The 20427-nt window shown below is 51.7% G+C and overlaps 1 protein-coding gene across 1 annotated transcript; it reads left to right on the top strand.

The window, feature by feature from the left end:
* The first annotated feature begins 4479 nt into the window (after positions 1 to 4479).
* LOC149285622 (transmembrane protease serine 9-like) lies at positions 4480 to 12073 on the top strand. The gene is made up of 10 exons (XM_089495110.1): positions 4480 to 4590; positions 4825 to 4854; positions 6585 to 6784; positions 7417 to 7688; positions 8303 to 8472; positions 9010 to 9217; positions 9461 to 9623; positions 10003 to 10271; positions 10962 to 11128; positions 11780 to 12073. The coding sequence occupies exons 1-10, from the start codon at positions 4480 to 4482 to the stop codon at positions 12071 to 12073; spliced, it is 1884 nt and encodes a 627-aa protein (XP_089351236.1).
* Positions 12074 to 20427: the final 8354 nt, after the last annotated feature.

Raw genomic sequence — 20427 nt, 5'->3', positions numbered from 1 at the left:
GAGAGGAAAGGAGTGAGGCGTAGGAAAGGAACGCGCGAGAGTCAGGAGCAGGTCATAGAGAGGAAAGGAGTGAGGCGTAGGAAAGGAACGCGCGAGAGTCAGGAGCAGGTCATAGAGAGGAAAAGAGTGAGGAGCAGGATAGGAACGCGCGAGAGTCAGGAGCAGGTCATAGAGAGGAAAGGAGTGAGGAGCAGGATAGGAACGTACAGGAATGCGGAGCAGAATGTGTGGAACAGAAAGGGATACGAAGAAGAAGAGAGAGCAGAAGTGATGAGTATGGTGTGACAGGGGGGCGACTTGTGTAATTCGAGCGTGTCGAGACCGGTGTGATCCGGAGTGCGGTCGGAGCGAACGCTCTGCACAGGGTATTCTCTTAACTCACCTGCAGATTATTGAGGGAAAATGACTTCCCAGTCAGCGCGGAGATGTGAAGATACATCTAGAACATACAGAAACCAGGTCAGCGGGGAGCAGTCCGGGGTCAGAGCTACCCCAGCTGCCCCCAGAGAGGCTTCGTGGGGGGCTTAGGCAGCAAATGGGGGGGCTACAGCGAAGCAGTCTACTCTTCACCTCCCATGACACCCATAATGATAAAAACTGCCTCGGGTTAAAACAAATGAAATCAATCATTTCCCCCCAAAAATACTTTCCATTCATCGCTGGAAAATAATAAACCAGCATGCGCGAGACCCCGGATTCTCCTTCGACATAAGAACTCTGAAATCCATCTTCCCAGAAAAAACAAACGTTACCACGGTAACGCCTCATCCTCACCTCCAGATAATCCAATTCCGTTGTTTTGAGACTTGAATTTACATTAAAAATCTGGGGGGGGGGAGGGAAAACGAGATCAGGCAAGGGCATACATGACGAGGTCTACATACATGACGTGCGACAGAGAGGATGCCGGTTACCAGGTAGGAGCTGAGCACCATGGATAACGCCGACAGCTTGATGCTGGTCTCCAGGTCACCCTCGATATCCAGAGACCCCTCGGTGTCCACGACAAAGACCGCCACCTAGAGGAGGAGCGCAGAACCACAGTTTATTTATTAACGTCTTAGTGACGGCAGAAGGCTGCAGACAGAAACAAACTTCCTACGGACATCATTATTATTTGTTGGTTTAAATAGCGCCATCATAGTCCTCGGCGCTGTACAATCCTTCCCCGTAGGAAGTGAACGAGGCGTAGGGTGAGTGGCTGAAAGGCAGCGGGGGGGGCTTTAAAGATGGCAAATATTTCTGGTCAGCACCTTTTCCTGGTTCTGCTCCAATATGAACGGCCGGTTCCAGACCCAGATGCCCTTGGTAGCGCTGTCAGGCCCGGCCCTCCAATCAAAACCCGTCAGGGGCTCATCATCTGCCCCCATGCTGAACGCTTGCCTCCGCTCCTGAAAAGAAATGGGTAAGTTAGGAATTCCGTGCCGACCTCACGTCCAAACCCCAGGATCTTACTCTACATCGGGGCAGTAAAGTCCCACCACCTCTGCATTTTATTCGTAGGGTGGTTGATACGTGGAGCAGCCTACCAGCAGAGGTGGGTAAAAGGTTATAGTGAGGTACAATAAGAGGAATTACACATGCATGGGGGGGCATATAAGACAAGGCCAAGCAAGAGAAGTGTGAGGTTCCTGCAGATTGTTGAATAAAGCCCCAATTTGTGACGCCACAGAAGGATCTGCTCCATTTTTGTAACAGGGCCACCCGCTGGTCGTTTAACGGCTTGATTGAGACTTTGGGGGGGGTCTGAACCCCTATGGCTACATTCTGGGCTGGTTTTGTCAGTGGCCCCTCCGCACGGAGCGTCTCGTTCCCACCTGGGCGCGCAGCGCTCTCAGGATATAGTTGAGGAGGAAGGATTTCCCGCGCCGCTTCTCTCCGATCACACAGATCAGGCACCCTGGGCACCCCGCCACCTCGCCGTCCAAAAACAGCCTCCTTAGGACATCTTCGTCTAACAGCATCCGGCCGGACGGGTCGGTAAAAACCAGGGGCACGGGGCCGACGGGCTCCTGCAAACACAACGTGGGGGTCAGAGGGGCTTCCACAAAATGCGTCATCACTCATGAGTACTGCGTCTCTTTGGGGGGCTCTGTCTGTACAGATGCACCCCCTGAGTAGCATTCTTCTTGGCAGGAAAGAGTTAAAGTGTCATTTTTGAGTCTAATTTGTACTGCCCCCAAAATGTTATCGAGTGCCCTTACACCGTGATGTGGGGTCTCCGACCTCCTTGTTAACGGCCCCTACTTTTCCCCCCGTGCATGCGCTACAGATTCTGCTACCATGATGTGCGGATCGTTCCTGGGGCAGAACACGTCATGAACACGTCTGCGGGGGGCAGTAGATCCCGCCGTGTCGCCGGCCCCCCTCTGACAGGACTCACCTTTCTGGCCTTTTCTTCCTTCACCCCGAGCTGCACTTTGCTGACCAGGTTCCTGAGTCGGTACACGGGTATCAGCTGGTCTCGGGGGCAGATTTTCTTGCACTCCGGGCACCGGGATCCGCCCCGCTGAATGCCTGACCAATAGCAGGAGATGCAGGCCTTGCAGAAGGTGTGTCCGCAGGCGATGGAGACCGGCTCGGAGAGCTCCTCCAGGCAGATGGAGCACATGATCTCCTCTTCTAGGTTGTGAAACTGAGCCGCTGCGCCTTCAGCCATGGCGGACCTGCGCGGGGCATTAAAGGGGCATTGTCACCATAAGTTATTACAAGGCGCTAAAATCATGCGCGGCCATCCAGCAAATTTAGGGGGCAGGTCAATGAGTTTTAGATGTTTGCCCCAGCAGAGGGGTTAACTCGTTGGCCTGTCGGGGTGGAGGCGCCTGGCGGGGGTGGGGGGGGCACTCACTTTTTGGAGCTGTTATTCCCCATGGAGAGTTTCTGGGTCCTGAGTGTCCCTCCGATAACCTGCGTCTGGAACCTGCGGGGTTAACTCACGGGTTAATAAAACTAAACCAATACTGCCGGGCAATTGGGGTGCAGTGCTGGGGCAAATTGAGAATTTAACCCCTACCGCACCGTGAGTCAGCCGATGAGAGCTCACACAGGGTTAACTATATAACTGCCAAAGGGTGCTTAAAGGGTTAAAGAGGCACAAATGCCTATAAAGTGTTTTCTCCTTTTTATCACCCCCCCTCAATAACCTGGGGCCACTAAGCGGGGCACTTCAGAAAAATAATGAGGTTTATTTACCCCTGGCTGTAGAACCCGGTGATACCCCCATACCCAGCAAGCATTCTGACCTAGAAAAGAGGGGCATCGGGGGAGGAGAAGGGGCATCAGAGTGGGAGAGGGGGCATCAGAGGGGGAGAGGGGGCATCAGGGGAGGAAGGCGGATCACGGGAGGGGAGATTTGGGCACTTAGGAGGTGGGCTATTGCTATACAGCCTCAGATTCTACCCTCTTCCGGGTATCTGCCCCGTGCGGGGGTAATTTACTCTCTGATACCGCTGGAATACTGCCCCCATACCCCTCAGCATTACCCCTGCCCCAGGCATTAATACTCCCCCCCCATGCCCTGTTCCTCTAGTTAACCCTACCTGCGCCAGCTCTCATTCACTCAGATCCCTCCACAGAGCGGAAACGAAAGTGAAAGTATCTGTGTGGTGACGTCATCCCCGGCCTCTGATTGGCTGCTTGCTGTTGGGGCATCAGCGGCTGTCAGGGAGGAAGGATTGGCTTCAGCAGAGACGGAGATTCAAGACGTTTCTATGCAGGGACTCGCCTAATGTGTCACTCAAATGACCCGGTCGTCATGGAAACCCCGACTTCTCACTGTTTAAAGATTCACTTAATTGAGTCACCTGCATTCAAGCAGGGATATCGCCAGGGTCGTCCCAAGGCAAAATGCCGCCTGGGGCGAATTTTACAATGCCCCCCCCCCTTATCTACCCTTCCTCTCCCTCCCTCCCTCCGTCCCTGCCCCCCCATTATCTACCCTTCCTCTCCCTCCGTCCCTGCCGCCCCCCCCCTTTATCTACCCTTCCTCCCCCCCGCCCCCCCCCCTTGTACTTACCTTTCAGCAGTCCTGCGGCGAGTCTCCCTGTTTGAGGAAATCTTCCGGCACTCAGCATTACAAGCCGGCACCGAGACCGAGCAGGGAGACTCGCCGCAGAGGAGAGAGAGAGAGGCGCCGAGCGGGTACTGACGGCTTGGTAAGCGAAAACCACTCGGCGCCCCTTTCTCTCTTTCGCTTTAAAAAAAAAAAAAAAAAAAGGGCTTGGGGCGGCAAAGTGCCCCCCTTCAAAAGTGCCGCCTGGAGCGGCTGCCCCACTCGGCTCCATTGTCGGGCCGGTCCTGGATATCGCCCATAACATACTGGGAGCAAAAGCCCCAACTGGGAGTCTTGGATATGAATCTGCCCCGTCACCCCTGAGAGTTCCCGGGTATGAATATTAACCATTAGCGTCCCGGCCCCCGCAGGCAGCGTCAGTGAAATGCGTGTGGAGGGGCAGGGTGTGTCCCCCATTTTGGGGAAATATGCGAGGAACCTGTCGGGCCGCATTCTGCCGCCGTCAGCTCTGTGGGTTCCGTGAGCAGACGAGGCCCCCATGGAGCTGCTGGCCGGAGCGAGTCTTCTCCTCAGCCTGGGTGAGTCGGGGACTACCGGAGATCCTGATATATCCCCCCCCCCCGAGAGGGCCGCCGGAGCCCATCAAGAGGATGCGACTCGCTGGGACCTAATTGGGGCCACCAGAGATGGCGGATACAGCGGAGAGCAAATTCCCGCCATACGGCAACGGGGGCCGCTTCATCCATTTGTTTATCTTTACGTTTTAAAGAAACCGAAATCCGTATTTATTAGAATTATCTTTTACTTTTTAGGGAATTTGGCGTCAGGTGCGGCTGAACCAGGTGAGTCCAAAAACTGCTTACGATTTATTCCCCCGAGCCGGTTACGGCGACAGACGGTGATGTCGGCGATGATGTAATACATGATGTAATCATGTTTGTGTAGGAAGCCGCGTGTAAAAAGGCTTTGTGGTGAAACTAAACTGGGGTAAAAAGAACCGGTATTGGTTCATGAAGTGCCGAGGCTGGGGCGACAGGGAGGCCAAGCTTTAACTGCCCCTTCAGGGTAGATTTTCTTGCCCCGGTTGCTTAGAAATCTGCCCTCATCGTCGCCCCGTTTCTGGCGGCCACCCGGTGGAGAAGATGGTCTCTCGAAGAGATCTTGGACATGTCCATCAGCTCCACTGTCCGTGGCCCCAGCTGACTCTTTTATCCACGTACTAGCACAGTCTGCCCTGAAGAGCTTACAATCTGTTAGCAGTGGCCCAGGGACCCCCCGGTGCTGACGGTTATTACGCCGCTGGTTCTGTGGGCCGCCGTCCTAGCGTGGGGGTATTTCAGATGGAGAGACCCCGGCCTCATCGTTTCTATTTAGCGAAAGCCTCGTAAACACGTGAAGGATTTCCTCCTTGGCAGCGGCGTCTCCCCGCTGAGGAAGCGCCCGGCCCTCCGGCCGCATCGGGGGCCGTCACACCGCCTCTCCTCGCTACAAACGGCGCTTTGTGCTCCGCGGAAACCACGAGCGAAGAAGCACAGCCTGTCCTCTAATTAGTAAAACACTGGAATTTGTTGTTAAGAAATTGATTGAGGATTCCAGGCGCTGACGAGTGCCAAGCACACTCCCGTACCTGTGACAATTTGTCCTGGTTAAGTGGGACAGAGTGCAGCTATGATGTCATCAGCGGGTGTAATCATGAAGTCAAACTGGATCCACATTATGTGGTTCTGTGAATGTCACATCCGGGCGTCTCGTCTGTAACGACTCAAACCTCAATCAGTCGCTGGTCTCGTCTTAGATTCAGGAGCCGTATGTCTATCCCGCGCATGTTTAATACCCTCACTGTATTACCCTCTACCACCTCTGCTGGGAGGCTTTTCCACTTATCTACCACCCTCTCATTAAAGTAAAACTTCCTTCCGTTCCATCTCTGAGCCTCTAGTGTTAGAATCCGGTCTCTTGTAACTTTTCTCCTCCTGTATTTAAATGTCTCTCTTGAATCCCCTCTCTTCTCTCCTCATCTCATTTCTCTCTTCTCTCCCCCCCTCTCTCCCCATTTCTCTCTCTCTTCCATCTCCTCTCTTTTCTCTCCCTGTCTCTTCTCTCACATCCCCTCTCTCTCTTCTCTCTCATTTCTCTCTCTTCCATCTCCTCCCTTTTCTCTCCCTATCTCTTCTCTCCTCATCTCATTTCTCTCTTCTCTCCCCCCCTCTCTCCCCATTTCTCTCTCTCTTCCATCTCCTCTCTTTTCTCTCCCTGTCTCTTCTCTCACATCCCCTCTCTCTCTTCTCTCTCATTTCTCTCTCTTCCATCTCCTCCCTTTTCTCTCCCTATCTCTTCTCTCCTCATCTCATTTCTCTCTTCTCTCCCCCCCTCTCTCCCCATTTCTCTCTCTCTTCCATCTCCTCTCTTTTCTCTCCCTGTCTCTTCTCTCACATCCCCTCTCTCTCTTCTCTCTCTTCCATCTCCTCCCTTTTCTCTCCCTATCTCTTCTCTCCTCATCTCATTTCTCTCTCATTTCTCTCTCTCTTACGTCTCCTCTCTTTTCTCTCCCTGTCTCTTCTCCCCCAAGTAGCTCGCGTTTGACGTTGCCTTCTCCTTTGCCGTGACAGGCTGTGGGTCGCCGGCATTCAGCAGCCGCATTGTCGGGGGCAGTGACGCGGCGGCGGGGTCGTGGCCGTGGCAGGTCAGCCTGTTTAAGGGAAAGGCCCTCATCTGCGGAGGATCTGTGATATCGGAGCGCTGGCTCCTGACCGCGGCGCACTGCGTCTCTGGGTGAGCTCCCCAAGCGATGGCCGCAGGGCCTGGCAGAGAGCGCTTTATGTTGGCTGCGGCTTCTGTGAATCCTGATCCAGTAATTCCGGTCCGGTGTGAGGATTCGGGTGAAATATGATGTAACAGAGTCCAAGAATCACCGCGTCTTGGGAACTGCCACGGCGATCGTTTCCCAGGCTCCGCGAGCTCCCGAGCCCACGGTCACCGACCGCCATACTGTGCAGGAAAAAAGGGGGGGTATTAACACCTAAAATTAACCCCGCTGCTGTAGAGGCAGAATTGAGGAGACATAAAGGTCAGGGGGGGCCCTACAGCCCCCAGGGCGAGAATCAGAGTCCCCGGCAGATGCTGAGAGACCCCCGGCAGCGGAGACGCATTAATACGCCAAGGAGAAGGAAACCATTTAGCTAATGATAGGGTGCGTTGGAGACTTTGCCCCCTTTAAGGAGGCAGATACCCCCCCCCGTACAAAGCGCAAGGGTGAAGAGGCAGAATCCTTTGAGCTCTCGCTCCTTTCCGTCCCGCGTTCCTCCACCCACAGCGGAGCGCGCCGTTTATGCGACTTTTTTCCCCATGCGTCAGCGGAGTCGGCCGAGGCGCGTCTGCCGTGACTCCCTCCGTCTCTCTTGCAGGTCGAATGACGCTTCGCTCTACAGCGTGAGGTTAGGAGCCCTCAACCTTTCCACCGTGAACAGCTATGAGATTGCGTCTTCAGTGAAGCAGATCGTCCTCCACCCCAATTACAGCAATACCACCTCTGCCGGCGACCTGGCTCTGCTACAACTCAACACGTCAGTAACGTTCTCCCAGTTCATCCGCCCCGTCTGCCTCCCGGACAATTCCACGGCGTTCCCCGAAGGGATGAACTGCACGGTGACCGGCTGGGGCAACGTCAACCACTCAAGTGAGTAGAGGCTGAGTCTGGGGTAGGAGAAGACGTCATGGCCATAGGTTTGGCCCAGATGGGGTCTCTCCTCTCCAGAGTCCTCGAGGGGTCCCATAGAGACTCAGTTATGATCTATCCAGGGTTCTCCCTTGTCATGGAAACTTTGAGGGTTAGTGAGTAGAACCAGGAGGAAACCTCACAACGTATCAACGATCAACCCAGAACATTCCAAAAATCCACTTCCGGGTTATCCAGAAAGATCCAGAAAATTCCCCGACCGAGGGGGGCAGAGACTTAGTAAAGGTTCTTTCTGATACTAGTTCTAGGAAACTAGAAGACACTTGGGTGAGTCAGGATCGTGATCCCCTTCATTCACTTCCCAACCCCCGACCAGATGTCCAGCTTCACCCCATTCGTTGTTTTCTGTCGGGCCGGATAAATTCTATCCTGAAGTCACATGACAGAGGCAGAGTCGCTGAGAGCTTTGTTGATAAGATGTCTCTTTCGTTAGCATTTAATAATCTTTTCGGGAGATCCCCCCATCAGGCCTGATTCTCCTACAAACGCAATGTAAGCAGATATGACCTCATTCTTAGTTTTTTTAGGAGGAATGTCTTTTTCCCTTTCTTCAGAGAGCCTCTCGCCTCCATTCACGCTCCAGCAGGTAGTCGTCCCGCTTGTGGAGCAGAAGAGCTGCGATCAGATGTATCACCAAAACTCCACCGTCGCTCCAACGCTGGCGATAATCCGGCCGGACATGATCTGCGCCGGACTCGCGGCCGGAGGGAAGGACTCCTGCCAGGTACCGACACATAGGATCCCCCCCCCGGGATATATGCATCCATGTCCCCCCCGGGATATATGCATCCATGTCCCCCCCGGGATATATGCATCCATGTCCCCCCCGGGATATATGCATCCATGTCCCCCCCGGGATATATGCATCCATGTCCCCCCCGGGATATATGCATCCATGTCCCCCCCGGGATATATGTATCCATGCCCCCTCCCCCTAGGATATATGTATCCATGCCCCCCCGGGATATATGTATCCATGAGCCCCCCCAGGATATATGTATCCCTGCCCCCTCGGGATATATGCATCCATGTCCCCCCCGGGATATATGCATCCATGTCCCCCCCCGGGATATATGCATCCATGTGCCCCCCCCAGGATATATGTATCCATGAGCCCCCCTTATTTGTTGTCCATGTCTCTGCATGGTTTTCTTAATGTACCCAGAGTGCCCACTCTCATGACCTTCAATGCCTAGCAGTCATTACTACGCGGGATGGGGGAGAATGGCTGAGATTGTCTCTCCTGTCCTTTGTGCACTAGGGGGACTCTGGTGGTCCGCTGGTTTGCAGGCTGAACAGTACCTGGTTCCAGGTGGGCATCGTCAGCTGGGGGGCCGGCTGTGCTCTTCCCAACCGGCCTGGAGTCTACACCCGGGTGTCTTATTACAGAGACTGGATTGTGGGGATCATCACCCCAAATCTCACAGCGCTGTCAGCGTCACCGTCCACCGCGGCAACGACAACAGAAGGTGAGAAATGAGTCCTGCTCCGGTCTTCATCCGGGCACATTGCATGGGTTGCTATGGTGATTGCTCCAGTTTTACCACTTCCCTCCTGAATGAATTTACAAGGCTTTGCGTAGACGAGCGCAGCGTATAAACACATAGCTCTGCCACCTTGTGCCACCGATGGGGAGGAAAAAATCCCTGGCGGACCCGAGGCGCGTGCTGTAGGCGGCCCCCATCGTGATGCTTCTGACATTCTGTCTGCAGAGTGCGGGAAAGTCCGGCTGTCCGGCCGCATTATGGGGGGCCAGGACGCCCGGGAAGGGGCGTGGCCGTGGCAGGTCAGCCTGAGAAGGAACGGTGTCCACATCTGCGGAGGCTCCCTCATCAGCCGGAACTGGGTTATCTCTGCCGCTCACTGCGTGGAAGGGTTAGTATCTCAATTGTAAATTGTCCCCCTCCGTGGTCCAAAACTGCCCCTGCCCCCCCTTCCTAATCTGTGACCATCTGTATAGAGGGGGTGTTGGGGGACCTGAGTGTGACAGATTCCCACGGCAAGAACACCCCCAGTAATGTGTCTACAAAACTGTAAGTAAGGAGGTTTACTGAGAGGGTGGTAGATAAGTGGAACAGCCTCCCAGCAGAAGTGGTAGAGGGTAATGGGGGATTAAACATGCATGGGATAGACATACGGCTCCTGAATCTAAGACGAGACCAACGACTGATTAAGGTTTGAGTCGTTACAGATGGGGGGCCGTTCTGGGTTTGTGGGACTCGGAGGTTCTGAGTTCTGTTGGACTCTCTTTCAGTTTCGCCGCTGCTTTATTCTCTGTGTTTCTCGGGTCGTACGCCCTGACCCTGCCGAGTTTCCACGAGGTGTCAGTGAGGGTGAGGAGGATAATCGTGCACCCGGCGTACGACCTCCAAACGGGGAGCGGCGACATCGCTCTCCTGGAGCTGGGGAGACAAGTGAGCTACACGAGTTACGCGCTTCCGGTCTGTCTCCCCGCCGGGGACGTTCTCTTCCCGACCGGCCTGAAGTGCTGGGTCACCGGCTGGGGAAACATCAAGTACGGGAGTAAGTACCTGCGCGACATGTACCGCACCACCGAGACGCCAGCCGCGACGAGCGACAAGGAGGAAGAGTTTGGGGAACAAAACAGAATAAAAATAACAAGGAAAGGAGATGAAACTGGGGAGGGCGAAAGATTTTGTATTAGAGGGGAGAAGGGAAAGACCCCCCGTCATCAGTGATGAGATAGAAGAGAGGAGGGAGGAGATCCTGTAAAGATGGAGGGAATACCTGTAGATGTCATCCATTTAAACCCCCATTTTTTTGCCCTATAATATAATGTTTTCTGAGTCCCTGTTATCTACTAAACACCCCCCCCCGACTGCTTATCATACTGCCTGTGGGGAACAATAGAATGGCTCAGTCTTAATCGCCCAGTTGGACTCTCTGACTAATGAAAGGCTATGGAGGAAGGGACTTCATTAGCATCGCCATAAAGCATCAGCTCAGTGTGCTTGAGCCGGAAAGTCACCCAAAATATCACATGACTGACAGCGACGGCGGCTCCAGGTCTGCAGATAAAGGGAGTTTATTGGGGTAAAATTACATAAAACCAGGTTTTTATAAAATATATAACTATAAAATAAATATATATTTTATTCCAAGAGACTCCCCCTAAGACTAACCGCATATAATAAAGTTCTGCGCGTGACGCCCCTCCGGCCCGTAAAGCTTCCTCTGCTCGTGCCCCCACAGCCAGCCTGCCGAGCCCCCGTATGCTGCAGGAAGTCCAGGTCCCTTTGATTGACGCGAAGACGTGCGACGATCTCTATCACCTCCAGTCTGACGCTGATCAGAGCAGGACGATTGACACCGATAAGATATGTGCCGGCTACGCAGCCGGCGGCAAGGACTCCTGCCAGGTGGGTGAGGTTACCCCAGATCCTACGCGTTATGAACAGTCCGAGGAGGATACATTCCTTTAAACACCAGCTGTGGGGTACCTTCTCCATGTGCCAGACGCAGAGGAGCTGTAAGCAGCCATCTTGGTCTCCTCATTGGCCTCCCCAATGGTCTCCTCATTGGCCACCCCAGTGGTCTCCCCAATGGTCTCCTCATTGGCCACCCCAATGGTCTCCTCATTGGCCACCCCAGTGGTCTCCCCAATGGTCTCCTCATTGGCCTCCCCAATGGTCTCCTCATTGGCCACCCCAGTGGTCTCCCCAATGGTCTCCTCATTGGCCACCCCAGTGGTCTCCTCATTGGCCTCCCCAGCGGTCTCTCTGCAGGCTCCTGAAAGCCAACCTGGGCATTTATTTGGGGACTTTTCATATAAAAATAGTGAAACTGTAAATATTATAAATTAATGTAAAATTAGAATTTAAGTGCAAATTAGGGCCCCACGTACTTTGGGAAAAAAATACATATTTTTTCTTTTTGCGATTTTACCTAAAGAAAAATTATACGTAGCCCTAAATGTGAACAACAACCAAAAAAAGTAAATACATTTTAAAAAAATTAACCCTTTCGGGTAATAAAAAGGTGCTGACGTCGGTGTTTCTCCTGTTCCTCAGGGGGACTCCGGGGGGCCGCTGGTCTGCGCGGAGAACGGGCGCTGGTTCTTGGCCGGGATAGTGAGTTTTGGGGAAGGTTGTGGGGACGTCAACCGGCCGGGAGTCTACACGCTACTGACCGCCTACAGCGACTGGATTGTGGAGAACGTTCCGGAGGCCGCGGTGAACATGCGGGGGGTGAATTTCACGAGCCCCGCTAATTACTCCTCGGTGACGCACTCGGGATCTTACGCCGGCGTCCCCTCCATCTTTGTCGTGGCGCTGATGCTACTTATTCAGCGAAGTCCCCATTAAACGTGGACACGGAATGCGACGTGGTATTAAATTAATGAATCGGGGGGGAGGGTCCGGAAATTCTGTTAATTGTGCATTAAAATAGGAGCAAAATGGCTACATTTGGGAAATCCATCGTAATATCCAAAGTGTTCTTATTTAGGAAGAAGCCGAGTGAGATGCGCTGCGTACATGCGCTATGCTGCCCTCTGTGAAGGCACGGGGTACGTGGCGTTTGTGCACGGGGGGCCGTTTCGCCTGTCGCATCGGCGTATAACCTTATACTGGAGGCGCCTTCACCAAGTATCCGTGACACGGAAGCCTTATAGAAAACATAAAGCATCGCGTTATACCCTGTGACAGACACGGGAGATCTCAGAAAATGAGACGGAGAGACCCCCAGGGCTGGGGAGCGAGTCCGGGGCTGCGGGGTGAGTCCGGGGCTGGGGAGCGAGTCCGGGGCTGGGGAGCGAGTCCGGGGCTGGGGAGCGAGTCCGGGGCTGCGGGGTGAGTCCGGGGCTGGGGAGCGAGTCCGGGGCTGCGGGGTGAGTCCGGGGCTGGGGAGCGAGTCCGGGGCTGCGGGGTGAGTCCGGGGCTGTGGAGTCCGGGTGGGTAATTGGTGAATCTGCGGAGGGCGGGAGGCGCCGCGTCTCCATTATCCTCATTATCCTTTTTTCCTGGATGTCCTCACTGTACAGAAGGTAACGCTCTCTGCGACACACACCTGCCAACTGTCCCTGACACACGGCTCTCTCACACTCACAGCTATCTCACGCTCACAGCTTCCACACTCACAGCTATCTCATACTCTTACATCTCTATCTGCCACACACTCTTACCCCTCTGTCTCTCTCTCACCCACGGCTATTTTCCCTCCAGCCCTGATGAAGACCCCTCGCCGGCCCCTGCACGTCCCGTGCCTCCTGCTGATTGGTGAGTGTGTAGAGGGGAGGCTGGGATTGGGCGTATGGAATTATTGGAATCATTTACCCTCCTATAATATAATTTAATATAAAAGCGACTTTACTAACGGAGAAAACCCGAATTCCATTTCCACATTATCTTTATGTGATGAACTGCTAGGAAATGGTATGAGGTCATTGGTAACAGTATGAGGTCACTGAGATGATAAGAGGTCATCAATAGATCTACCTGTCTGTCTACCTACCTATTTGTCCGTCTGGGGGCCTTTTCTCTGATTAATGTCTTCACTGCGTCAGGGGCTGCGGGAAATGCATTGGAGATGAAGAAGGGCATTAGGTTCAGGTGCCCCGGGTGCCCATCAGCAGCTGCAGCCCCCGTAGGTTCATCGCAGAGAAACGTAGTTCTAGTCAGAGGCTTAACATCAACTAATGAACCCTGAGAAAAGAGGCTCGGGGTCCGAGGGATTGCCCTCGTTTACGCATCTTATAGGGGACGTGGGGGCAGCGAGGAGCCGATACGCTCCAGTTGGTATCGGTTCCAGCGGCAGTAGCGCATACCCCGCACTATCTTAAGGTGTGTTTGTCACGACCCTAATCCTGTCGGCAAACACCATCTGTGTGCAGAATAACAGCAATCGGTGGAAAAAGCTGCTCCCGCTATTGTTCTGCGATGTATAGAAACCGGAGCCTTCGGCCGAGGGATAAAGAGCTGTGTCATAGGATCTGCCGCGTGACCCTGACCGATTCTCCAGCGATCTATAGCCCTCGGCGCCACCGCATAATGGAACACCACGTCCACGGATTGTTCAACATGTTTGCTAACGCCGTGTCTGCGCGTCTCTGCACAATACACGTGGAAACAGCACCGCGTGCGCCACAGAATGAAATCTCCCTGTCGAGAGGACCAAGTGAAACGTCTCGACCGGGAGAGCAATAAGGCACCTCCAGCTCAGTGAGGAACACACGGAAGAGCCCCAGAGCCGTTCCCAGAGAAGCCCCCGAGCTCTCGCGATGCCCCGAGCCGGCGTTTTGTAAACTATCTAGAATCGTTGAGATCGTCATGCTGGTCCCTGGCTGAGAGTGATGCCCATAGGCAACCCCGCCATTCCAAGAACAATCAATGGATTAGGTTAAAAAACGCGTTTCATTGGTCCTGAAAGTGCTGTTTTTTTCCCCAACAAATCCGTGTGTCCTGGGCAGGCTCCCTAACCCGTCTCACGTTTAAGTACAAAGCCACTTAAAGTTATTCACTCAATTGTCTTTACTTAACAGAGTAGGAAGGGAAGCAGGATAGGAGGGAGAGCCGGAGGAAAGCAGGCGCGCGTCCTGAACATCAACTAAAACGTCTGCATTACGGTAATTATCAGAAATTACGTCTAAGGAAAGACGGCGCGCGGCCGAAACATCGGATTCCTACAGACAATTTCATAAAATTAGCAAATTCTGGATAATCCGCCCGGAAACATTGATCGATATCAATAACGAGGGCCGAGTCTTGGTCGGGATCGGGGGTTTTTTTTTCTCCCGGAGATACGTTTAGGGTAAGAACGACGGGTTCTGGGTTCTGAAGGAAATATCTCGATGCAGGCGGAATAAACCGGTCTCCTCCTGGATACGAGAGGCGTGGAAGAAGCTGCAGCCCCCTCTTCCCGACACCCTTTATTTATGGAATCGCTTTATTAAGGACAATAAATTATTATCCAATAAATTAACTAATTTCCGGAAAACCATAACCCAAGTCTTCTGTTTACCAAACCGGTGGAATGAATGTCTTGTATACGTTGCAGCTATAAATTAATAACGTCGAATACGTTGCTCTTGGGGTTTTAATTTTTTTGGGGAGGAATCAAGAATGGGAACAATGAACGTGTTGATCGGATAAAATATCAGCACCTTCCAGGAAGCTGGCAAACTTCGGAATAATTTGTAGCAAAGAAAAGCAGGAGAGAATCCAGAGAAACACCCAACTACCGAGAGTAGGGGTGTAGAAGGGACCCAAAAGAGACACGTATATAGACAGAGAGCTTCTAGAGGAGAGACAGACACGGAGAGGTTGGGTGTCCAGCGCAGGTCTAGAACGAGACACACAGATAACGACAGAGAAACCAAAGGAGCGACAGTGATTCTGAGCAGATCCCAGGGAGGACCCAACCACTCCGAGACAACCCAGGAGAAGTTCCTGAGGAGCTCACAGGTTCTGAGAGAAGATCCCAGGCAGAGAAAGAAACGAGGATCAAACCCAAAGGAGGAAACGAGTACCGAAGGAAGAACATCCAGAACGGGTGACGGCTTGGGAGAGAGGAGATCCACCACAGGAGATCTTTACTGGAAAAGACGGAACAAGAAGATCCAGAGGAGATCTCAGAGACGGAAACCAGAAGACGCTTCCTGCTTTACAGAGGATGAGGATCCTGCACCGCGCCGCTCTCTGCGCTCTCCTCCTGTCCAGTGAGTGATGTTGGGACCATTACTCTCTGCTACACGCAGTCATATGAGAAGGTCGTGTCTGTCCACCGGTCTTTCTCTGCATGTCTGTCTCTGCGTGTCTGTCTCTGCGTGTCTGTCCACCTGTCTGTCTCTGCGTGTCTCTCCACTGGTCTTTCTCTGCGTGTCTGTCTCTGCGTGTCTGTCTCTGCGTGTCTGTCCACCTGTCTGTCTCTGCGTGTCTCTCCACTGGTCTTTCTCTGCGTGTCTGTCTCTGCATGTCTGTCTCTGCGTGTCTGTCCACCTGTCTGTCTCTGCATGTCTGTCTGTCTCCGTCGCTCACCGTAATATAAGAAAAAGTTTAACTAAAGACAAATATAACGGAGTTGCGTAGATGAGCCGGAAATGAAATAAAGAAGTATGAGGGAGAGCGCGGCAGTTTAATGTTAGAAGAATGGGGGAGAGCGCGGCGGCGTCAGTTTAATGGTAATGATCGTAAAATAATGCACTTGGGGCAGAATACAGCAGTGGGGGGCCCTGCCCTGACAATAGAAGAGAGGAGCTAAGGGGTAATTATTTATGAGGACATAACGTAAGCAGGCAATAAAGAGGAGGAAAAAGTAAACAGGGCGCCGGATGTAGAGCGAGGGGCATTAGTATTATTAGGAAGAGGAAGGTGGAGAGAGGGAGAGAAAGGCATTTAAATACATAAAGTGAATTAACAAACGACAAGAGCCCGGAATCTAACACTAGAGGGCCAGAGGCTGAGATGGAAGGAAGTTTTACTTTACTGAGAGGGTGGTAGATAAGTGGAGCAGCCTCCCAGCAGAAGTGGTAGAGGGTAATACAGTGAGGGGATTGAAAGACGCATGCGATAGACATACGGCTCCTGAATGAATGTAATAGCTGCTGATCCGGACCTACAATTCTTGTTTCACCGCGTGAAGGTTTCATTATTAAAATGTAAGCTGATCCCTGGCACCCGGGGGCCACGCGTCTTACAAAGGAGGGGAGATGTTATTCGCAGTGGTGGGGGGGTCGCGCGGGGTTTGTTTACCTGCCGTTACCTGCCGTTTCTCTCCTGCAGGTGTGGCGACAGCCGCCGCTTTTACAGGTAAATACGACCCGAAATCTCTGCGATTCACGTACGTAACTCTACAGCGGGGGCTACAGCGGGGGTTCAAATAATGAAGCATTTATATCTATTTATATTTATTTCTATTTTATATCTATTTATATTTATTTTATTTCTATTTTATACATTTATGTCTGTTTTATATATATTTGGATTTCTACCCACGAGTTTCATGATAATTCCTACGGAGAAAAGAAAAATGCAAATAAGGTCGCTTTTGGTGAGGAAATGAAGATGGGGGGGGTAGAAATTTACCAAAGTGACCAAAAGAGACAGAACCCCACGTTCTCTGAACCCCCAAACCGACAGGCGGAGGAGACTTCGAGGGTCCCGGGGGAAAGGGTTTAGTGGGTTCGCTGCGGGTCGGGATTGTACATCTCAAACCGACGTCTTCAACAAAGCCTCCCTTGTTTCCCTGGCAGGATGCGGGCAGCCGGCGTTTACGGAGCGGATAGTGGGGGGTAACGATACCCCGCCGGGTAAGTGGCCCTGGCAGGTCAGCATTGTCTACCGCAACTCTCACCTCTGCGGAGGGTCCCTCATCTCCAGGACATGGGTGGCATCTGCTGCTCATTGCTTTCCCAGGTAATTGCCCTTTTCCCGCCAATTGCTACGCGGTAAATACGCCGATATAACATGCAATAATATATATATTAGGTGGGAGCAGCCGTTCTCAGGACCTGCATGATTATTCCTCCCCATTAAGTTATCTCTCCCTGTTGTTACGTTGCTGGTTGTTGCTGTTGGGTTCAGGCAGTCTTTGGGGATGGGTAATGCTGGTTCTGCCGCCGGCTGCCACTGATTTCCAGTAGATTTCTATAATATTAGTCATCCTTGCTAGGCTTCTGTGGTAAGATTCGTACAAATGTCATTTTTAGCACATTTTGCCCAATTTGTGCATTTGTACAAATTTCTGAAAACGAGCAGCTCGTTGGTTATGGCTGTGATTGATGGGTCCAAGAGCCTGTGGGAGTCATGCACTCGGCTACAGACATCACAGATCTTGTAATTTTTGTCATTTTTGTTATTTTTGTTCAGTTACAACCTGCTGGCAAACTACCAGATTCTGCTCGGTGCGCAAAACCTCACCAACACGACATCTAACGCCTTGATGGTTCAAGTAAAGAGCGTCTTCATCCACCCCTCGTACAACCAGGATTCCAACATCGGGGACATTGCTCTCATTGAACTGAAGACCCAAGTGACCTTCACCAACTACATTCTCCCGATATGCATACCTTCCCCGGCCCAACCGTTCTCCGCCGGGAAGATGTGCTGGGCGACCGGCTGGGGGGACGTTCAGAGCGGAGGTGAGGACAGAGAGAGCGCGGCTGGGGTAAAACCAGCCAGGGTCAGCCTTACTTACGACGACTGCTCTTCTCTGACATTCTTTGGGTTGCAAAAGTATCTTGAGGGAAAGGGCCACAGATCCTTATAACGTGAAGCTGGCGGGGAGATCGTTAGAGAACGGATGTTCCTCCTGATACGTTGGTAACTTATAGACCGGGGGGTCCAGGTGACCTCCATAGATCAGGTTATTCGATTCACGTTCAGATAAGCAGTTTACCAAATCTGTTTTATTTTCACCCGCTTTAAAGAGATGCTGTATAGGCTGGGCACGGCTCGGCCTCCTCCGAAGTGTTAGCGGCAGCAGGGTCACCCTAGGAATGGAGGAGAAAGCCGCGCATTCCATGGCCTTTCCATAGCACAAGGTCACATTATACACCGTAATAAATAGGGCATGTGGTGAGGTAGGAAGACTCGGGGGCAGGGAGCTGGGTGATAATCCCGTTTGCTCCTCTTCCAGTGAATCTACTGCCACCCTACAACCTACAGGAAGTCGAGCTGCCCCTGATTAATGCCACCTCCTGCGACGACATTTACCACAAGACCTACAATATCGACCCACGAATAATCATAATAAGTGAAGACATGGTGTGTGCCGGATACCCCGAGGGCAAGAAGGATTCCTGCCAGGTGAGGTCACTCAGAGCTTAATATGAAGAGGGTAGGGGTTTTAGGGGTAGAAAAATTCTAAATACTTTAATGCGATAAAGTACAACATATCTGAGTCATATCTGCAAAAGGTTAGAAGTAGAACTAAGTCGTGGTCGGGTTTAAGCCAGAACCACCAAGTATGTCACTGTATGGAGAGAAGGAAGAGAGACCCAGAGGGCAACGGAGTCTGAGAAATGCAAAACGAAGAGGACGACGGGACACTAAAGACACATTTTTGATGGTAGAATAGAATTTTTAGAATTCCTGATAATCCCCCCCCCCTTGGGTTTACCTGCCTTTTTTACAATTTTCTTTTTGAAGTCCCGTCAAATATCGTAAAACCAGCTCGAGTTTCGGTTAACATCTGGGGCAATTTCATGAATCTCTGGTCAATTTTATTATCATTATTTACAAAAAAAAGGTGTCCAAGATAAAAGGCGCCCAGAATGCGGGGTTTCATCTCTCGGTAAATCACCAGGCCTGTGCGAATACATTAAACCATGAGAAATAGCAGCGTGTTTATCAGATGCAAGACCACTGAGGCCACTTTTTCTGTGTTTCTCCTTTAGGGTGACTCAGGGGGGCCCTTGGCGTGCAAAAATGGAAACACTTGGTTTCTTACTGGTATTGTGAGTTGGGGGGACGACTGCGCTCAGCCAAACCGCCCGGGGGTCTACACCAAGGTCTCCAGCTTTCATTCATGGATATACCAGAAGGCGCTGGATCTCAATACAAGCACCAGTTCCCCTCCAAGCACCAGCACCTTCGCCAGTACCCAACCAACTGGTACCACCATCACCAGCAAGAGTGATCCGGGGAGAGCGGACTTAAATGTCACCCTGACCAAAAACATCAACTATATCAGCACAAGGGCCCATGGGCATGGTCTCCATCTATCTACTGGCCTTCTCCTTGCCACGGTTTCCTTAAGTCTTCTGAAAACACGGGACATTTTCTAAATCCTCCATGATAAAAAGCAGCTTGATTCGGGTGAGAAGCCATAGCTATAGGAAGACCTGTTCACTCAGATATCTATTTATCCGATACTTTTTTTTAACATTTCTTTATAAGTTGCCAGCAACATGCGTATTAAGGAGATAATCTTTTAGATATTAGTACAACGTAGGATGAATTTCATAGCAAGTCTTACGAGGGGGGTATAGACGAGGATCAGGTAGGAGATGCAGACAAAGAGTAAAGACTGAATGGATTGGGTGGGAATCGGGTAGAAGAAAAGCCCTTGAGAAAAGACGATGACCAGGAAGATACCCAAGATGGTGTCCAATTTGGCCAGGGACCCCCGAAGTGCAGATACATCGTGTAAGACATGCTCTCTAAACATACGAGAGATGGAGGCATCCAATGACAGATGGAGTACACCACGAGATATAAAACCACAAAGCTCGTAGAGCATACCAGGCATGTCAAGTTCTAACGCCCCAGGGTAGGAACACCTCTGCCCATTTATAAATAAGGTAACTAATACCATGAGGTGCGGCAGGAAGAAAGAAACAGATATTGTATTTGTTATAAAGGCATGAATGACAGCATTGTCCTCGCTGCGTGATTTGCAGTCTGCCCAATAGATTTGGAGAAGAAATGTCTAGAACGAGACCTTCTTCAGTTGGAAATTCTGGTGTCTCAAGGTGGTCACACCGACCCTCTAATTGCTCATCGGCATCCTCTAAAGAGTTCTATTTTATATGAATATTTATATTTATATGAGTATTTGCCCCAAATTCACAACCCGAGGCCGTGTGATCCACATAACTTATAGCGCAGCCATTTCATTATTCAATATTCAAATAAAAATTGAAATTAGGAATCAAAATTAATCCCCCAAAAAATCTTTAAAATGAATATGTGACCAAAAGCGGGAAGTCTCACGTTATTAA

This window comes from Sceloporus occidentalis, unplaced genomic scaffold (genome assembly GCF_023333645.1).
Source record: "Sceloporus occidentalis isolate IW3139 unplaced genomic scaffold, rSceOcc1.0.p SCAF_76, whole genome shotgun sequence".
Classification (NCBI taxonomy): Eukaryota; Metazoa; Chordata; class Lepidosauria; order Squamata; family Phrynosomatidae; genus Sceloporus; species Sceloporus occidentalis.
This window is presented reverse-complemented; position numbering and strand designations above follow the sequence as displayed.